Raw genomic sequence first — 6,147 nt, forward strand, 5'->3', positions numbered from 1 at the left:
CCTTTGGCAACAACCACCCACCCCTTTGTGCATGACGCATAGTTCAAGGCCAACATTCAACCACGGTGGCTTGAGCTCCCCTCTACCAAAAACATAGAGTGGGAGTTCAAGAGCATTATTAGTTCTATCTTCAATGTGTTTACACGATGTGCATGATTAGAAGGGAGCAAAGTAATCCATGAGGACCCCAATATCCTCTACAAATCGTGGTCGAGTTACAACGCGTATACAAATTATTGTACAATGTATCGCGACTAATCATCATTCTAGTTGCACCATGGATAGGTTGAGAGCCCCGTCCCACCTAGTGGATGCAGGGGTTCTAAGTCTTCGCTGCACTCTAAAAAGGGGGTTCCACTGAGCATCTACAGCAGTTACAGGACTTCGTCGTCACGCTGCAAGAGCTCTAAAGAAGTAGAAAATTTCCATTTTTTGTAGAGCATGCTACTTGTCCAGCAGGTCGCCTGGCCTTTTAACGAGCTGCAAAGGGAAAAGTGGTTTTAAAAAAGGCAAAATGCAACCTGCTACCGGCGCGTCTCCGTGAACAATCTTTAATTAGGCCTGTAACACAGGTTTGTGTGCCTCCTGCACAGCAACTGTAGGAGATGGCGGGACCATGAACAATCTACTTACAGTGCATGAGTGCTCGAAGTGCTACAGCCCCTCCAAGTGCTTGGCGAGACACATCTCTGAGCTGCTTGGGGAAAATGCATCCCCCCTCATAACCAATTGGACAAACCCTAATTAACAATCGATGTGTTTCTTGGCTACATAAGAAGTTTTTTCCTTTTTCCTATGCTAGCAACCAACACGTGAAAGTGGTTGATGATATGTTAGATCAAGGTCACACAAGGCTTGGTACATAGTTATTTCAAGGATAACTAAGCCTTTTGCATGTTTATGCAACTAGCATAGTTCGCTAAGTTCGACCTATGCGTATGGTAGAAAAATTTAATGTGCAAGGTGGGAATCACCCCTAAGTATACTCTATAGCCACATGACAGTCAATGCGACAAGAGCTATCTTCCAAAGTAGACAAATAGTAAATGAATGTATCTCTATATATATATATATATAGAGAGAGAGAGAGAGAGAGAGAGAGAGAGAGAGAGAGAGAGATCTCAGACTCTCAGTCCTTGTTAATGTAATGTGAGACAGTGAGAGAGTTGATAGATAATGTTGATTGGCCAAAATTGGCTACAACAAGGCTTTTGATAAGCTTTTGCATGAATGGGGTTAGGGTTTTTTTCCAGGCTTTAATAACTGTGTGTGATGTGTTAGGAGATCTTTTGGCAAGGCTTTGAACGTGAAGCATCTATTCTTCCTTTGACCAAGGCGTGTGTGGGTGCTTGTGTACGTACTACGTATGCATATGTGTGTGTGCGTGTGAGAGAGAGAGAGAAAAAGGAGCACCACCTATCTGGATGTGTGAGAGGGTGGTTGGGCTGGAGGGATAAATGGTATGTGATCAAAACATACAAGAAAGAGCTGTGTGTGTGTGTGAGAGAGTGTGAGTGTGAGAGAGAGAGAGAGAGAGAGAGAGATCTGACGCAGTGGTAGGCTACTGGAAGAGGGAGGGCACCGGCCTGTCATTGTTGCGGCCCGTGAAGTCCACTATCTTAATCACGCAAGCAGCAAAATGCAGGGGAGTACTAACTACTAAGTAGAGCTGCACCTAAATTTGACGATCATTGCAATCGCACCACCCGCAGAGCTTTCTCTTGGCGTTCACTCCTATTACCTGCCGTTTTCCAAGCGCATCCTTTCATATAGACCACTGCCCCTCTCTCCTCTCTCTCATGCAAACGTACGTACTCTCTCTCTCTCTCTCTCTCTCTCTCTCTCTCTCTCTCCCCGGCGGGCGCGCGAAGGGTGTTTTGAGCATCTGGAAAGTGGGTTCTGCAGCATTGGTAAGGACTGTGATCCGATAGATTCAATGGGTTAATCCGTTGTGTGTGTGTGTGTGTGTGTGTGTGTGAGAGAGAGAGAGAGAGAGAGAGAGAGAGAGAGTCTTAAATCATTGGATCAAGGTGGGATGCATTGTTTTGTGTTCAAAATAGTGACAAAGTGTAGCGTGCAATGCAGGGACCAACCGGTAGGTCGAGGCGGCCATGATAGGATGGGCAAGAGGGGCACTTGGCTGAGTGCAGTGAAGAAAGCTTTCTCTTCCTCAAAGGACCCTGCAGAAGAGCAACAACACCACAAGGACCCCAGCTCCAAGTACCTCTTCTCAAAAGATGGGAGGAAGGAGAGTGTTGTTATACAAGAGGTATTGACACAAATCAAGTTTGCACAGGCGCATGCACGACTCACTCTCGCCTCAATCAAGTTCCGCATTGCCCGTGTGTGCGCACGCACACACACATTCAACACAGCCGCACTGGCTCAAGCAAACTGCACATTGCTCTCTCTCTCTCTCTCTCTCTCTCTCTCTCTGTGAGTATCCTCACTTGCACCAAGGAGGTCAGGCCAGCTCCTTATTGGATTGCATGATTCACAAGTTAGTGCTAGATCTTACAGCTGTGACAACCATAAATGTGCTACAGTCAGGACTTTTAAAGACAGAATTATGTCCAGCCCTCCTTCAAAAAGAGGGCATGCTTGCTTTCATGCATGCATCCATGACACAATGGAGTGTTTGCCCTTACAGAAAAGGTCCTTCAAGGAGAGAAATAGGTGGAGCTTTCGGCGGTCTTCGCGCACTCTACAACCTGCTGATCAGCTTCATCTTCAGCCTGGAAATGACCTCAACCACCATGAAGAGCTACAAAACCGAGGCAGGCAAACGGAAGATGCAACCTATCTCTCCAGCAATGGTCACTTTGGCTTTGAAAACGGTTACACACATAACCATAGCCAAAACAAGCAAGCACTTGCAGTCGCTGTTGCCACAGCAGCTGCCGCCGATGCTGCTGTGGCAGCTGCACAAGCGGCTGCTCAAGTGGTCAAGCTTACAGGAACAGGCCGATCCGGGTGCAACAGCAACAACACAACTCCCCATTTATCCATCATCGCAAGGCGTAGTCAAGAGGAGCTTGCTGCAATCCGAATTCAGGCAGCGTTCCGTGCCTATCTGGTAAATGCATTTTCTACTTCTTAAAGCTTCCACAGTAACCATAGAATTTGCATTCAGTAGGCGTATCAGTTTACACCCAAACAAAGTTCTTCTACTTCTTAAAGCTTCCACAGTAACCATAGAATTTGCATTTTCTACTTCTTAAAGCTTCCACAGTAACCATAGAATTTGCATTCAGTAGGCGTATCAGTTTACACCCAAACAAAGTTCTTCTTCCAAATGCATGTGTCGGAGCACATAACGTACATCCTACGCATCTTGTGGATGCTCTGGAAGCACCTAATTTGGACTCATCTACAGTCATTAACAAGAAAGTAAAGCCTTGCTACGGCTCTGCTTTTTTTCTATTAAATTTCCTCAGCTGTATGCTCAACATCTAACCAATAAGCATGCTGAATTGGCAGGCTCGTCGTACACTGCGGACACTTAAAGGGCTTGCCCGTTTGCAAGCACTAGCACAAGGACGAGTTGGGCAGAGACAGACATCAGCGACAATGAGGTGCATGCAAGCGCTAGTGAGAGCACAGGCAGCAGTGAGAGGACGCAGAACTACACGCCTTTGTGACGATACAGATGCACTTGGTGAAACAACTGTTTTGCACCCAACCTGGGAACCGAACAAGAATCATCTAAGTGCTGATATCCCTACTCACATGAATGAAAAGGTCATAGTTCATTCCTTTCCAGTTTGCCTGGCTCCCTATTTATCTCGTATACATATGGCTGACACAAACATGCAGGGTGATCAGAACAAGGATGTGCACAATGGGCAGTTAGGGCCTGGATGGGATGACAGCACCCAGACGATAGAGCAAATTCAAGCTAGAGAGCTTTCTAGGCAAGACGCCGCTGTCAAGCGAGAGCGTGCAATGGCCTATGCATTTTCTCATCAGGTTTGTGCAAAAAAAAAAGAATTTTAATATAGTGATCAATGTATAATGGCATGGTATAACCACACCTGCAAGAGCTGCATGTGGACAACATTGTCATCACTACAATTTGGAACGCTGTGATACATGAAAACACATTTGGTTCTGCATTCTCATGAACACAAAACAATGCCTGGCATCAAGTAAGACATGAATTTGAAATTTCACTCTGCTGCGCCGGAAATGTGATTCATGGATTCACATTCGTGTAGCAGAATGAGATTTTAGTAGGTCTACGTTCGCCTGTGTCAAATTTAACTTTCATGGCATACCACAGAACTTTCCATTCTTGCCATTTTACACCATTGCCTGCTTGGCTCATGACGCAATGAGTACAACATCATACTTCATACTACAAACATCAAATATTGATGTTCCCCCTGTGGCAAAGCTCGATATTTAAGTCCATGCCATAAGATACATGCAATGCATTCGCATTAGCAAGCATTCGATGGATTATAACTGTCCTTTGTAGAAAGCATAAACAAAATTTGCTCACATTGCCTTTTTGTTAATGGTGTGGCATCCTCCATCATCAATCCATCCCGAACTGTAATTTTGACGATGTAAAAGCAAGTTACTCCTCAGAAGAATAGAGCAACCAAGCTGTTATGTCATTGCCTTGACGGCATAGTAAATCACGGCATGCCACATTAAAGTTCCACTAGGCTTTCCATCGGATGGCTGGACTTAAATGAGGCCACAGGGACTCACACGCATTCAAACACGATAAAAGAACTTGGCCCCACATGCCAATCCTGCATTTTCCACATATCTTGAACCCTAATTAAACTGCTTGTATGTCAACAGCAATTGCATACCAGCAGTCATTTCAGCAGTAAGATGAGTACACCACCGCAACTTGGCTGGAACTGGCTGGAGCGATGGATGGCAGCAAGGCCCTGGGAGAATCGGCGTCCATCCCCAGCAAAAGAGGCACCCGTTCGTGCAAGTGCAGCATCATCGACACCAATCTCTTCCATTCCACAGAGGCACCCATCTCCTCTACGACGGGCATCCGCACCCACAACACCTGCCCCTTCCTCCCGGCAGCCTGGAACATCCCGGACTGCAAGCCCTGCACGCCGAACAGCAGCTGTCACACCCATACTGGGCAGTTTCTCTGCACCAGCCACACGGCTGTCCAGCAATCCATTTTCAATGAGCTCGCGTGCGCACAGCCTGGCAAGCTCATCAATGCGAGATGATCTGAGTGTGGCGAGCTTCTCGGGTACCCCAAGCTACATGGCAAGCACAGAATCGGCGAGGGCGAAGCTACGATCCCACAGCACGCCAAAGCAACGAGCAGGGGGCGTTCGAAGCGCAGCTACAAGTGTGCATTCGGAAGAGATGGGCGCCCATCAGCTACAGCCTGCATCCAGGAAACGCCTCTCCTTCGCCAACGTCGACAGCGGCTCCGCCCGCAACTTCCTCTCCTGGCGAGGCTCTGCCTCGCTGCAACGCAACCATAGCTTTGAGGGCTATAGCTCTAAACACAAATTTTGAAACTCTCTTGTCCCCCCACCTTATTTTACAACATCTCCATTTGTTTGCACATTTGGACTCTCTCCACACCTACATATGCAGGCCTCACAAGCTAAAGGTGCTCAGTTGTTGCGGTGCATCTCCACTCGCTTCACGACATACCCAAGTTCAAAACATGTTTGGTACTTCTTACCACCCAGAGCTTCACATTGTATCTCATCCTCAGTCCATCTCATACAGACAAATTCTCTGAAGCTTCCTTTGCAAGCTTGGCTCCCAATATCTATTCACTCCCTCCATTGAACACTTCCCACTCTTCTTTGTGATCTTCTCTTTGTTGGTGTTCAATTTTTCTCTTTTTCTACATACTTATTCTTGTCAAAATTTATCATCTAGAGTGGCAATGAGACATTGTATGATGGAACGTAAGGCACTCTTATATCATCATAAGAACATGAAATGAAGCTTATAAGGTTGAAGCTTGGAATAGACCAAATTGAACACATGAGCCTTTACTGTAAATGTGAACCGGGTTTTTTGTGAGGAGCTATTGTGGTAAATGAAAACGAAATTTTTGGTACATGTTGGCTCTATGCTCGTTTTATCATTCAGAACCTTTGCAGCTTCGGTTCTCCTTTATCGCTCTGCATGTCTGTC

At 46.3% G+C, this 6,147-nt stretch overlaps 1 protein-coding gene across 3 annotated transcripts; it reads left to right on the plus strand.

Moving 5' to 3' along the window:
• The first annotated feature begins 1,458 nt into the window (after positions 1-1,458).
• LOC147456616 (protein IQ-DOMAIN 2-like) lies at positions 1,459-5,858 on the plus strand. 3 transcript variants are annotated; one of them, XM_086515050.1, is made up of 6 exons: positions 1,459-1,807; positions 2,086-2,269; positions 2,651-3,076; positions 3,481-3,741; positions 3,826-3,969; positions 4,816-5,858. In XM_086515050.1, the coding sequence occupies exons 1-6, from the start codon at positions 1,800-1,802 to the stop codon at positions 5,509-5,511; spliced, it is 1,719 nt and encodes a 572-aa protein (XP_086371176.1). In that variant the 5' UTR covers positions 1,459-1,799; the 3' UTR covers positions 5,512-5,858. The 3 variants fall into 3 exon arrangements, with proteins under 3 accessions (XP_086371176.1, XP_086371177.1, XP_086371175.1); XM_086515051.1 differs by having other exon boundaries at positions 1,460-1,910; positions 3,817-3,969; XM_086515049.1 differs by having other exon boundaries at positions 1,460-1,807; positions 3,817-3,969.
• The last annotated feature ends 289 nt before the right edge of the window (positions 5,859-6,147 follow it).

This window comes from Adiantum capillus-veneris, chromosome 6 (assembly GCF_014529385.1).
Source record: "Adiantum capillus-veneris isolate H3 chromosome 6, ASM1452938v2, whole genome shotgun sequence".
Taxonomy (NCBI): Eukaryota; Viridiplantae; Streptophyta; class Polypodiopsida; order Polypodiales; family Pteridaceae; genus Adiantum; species Adiantum capillus-veneris.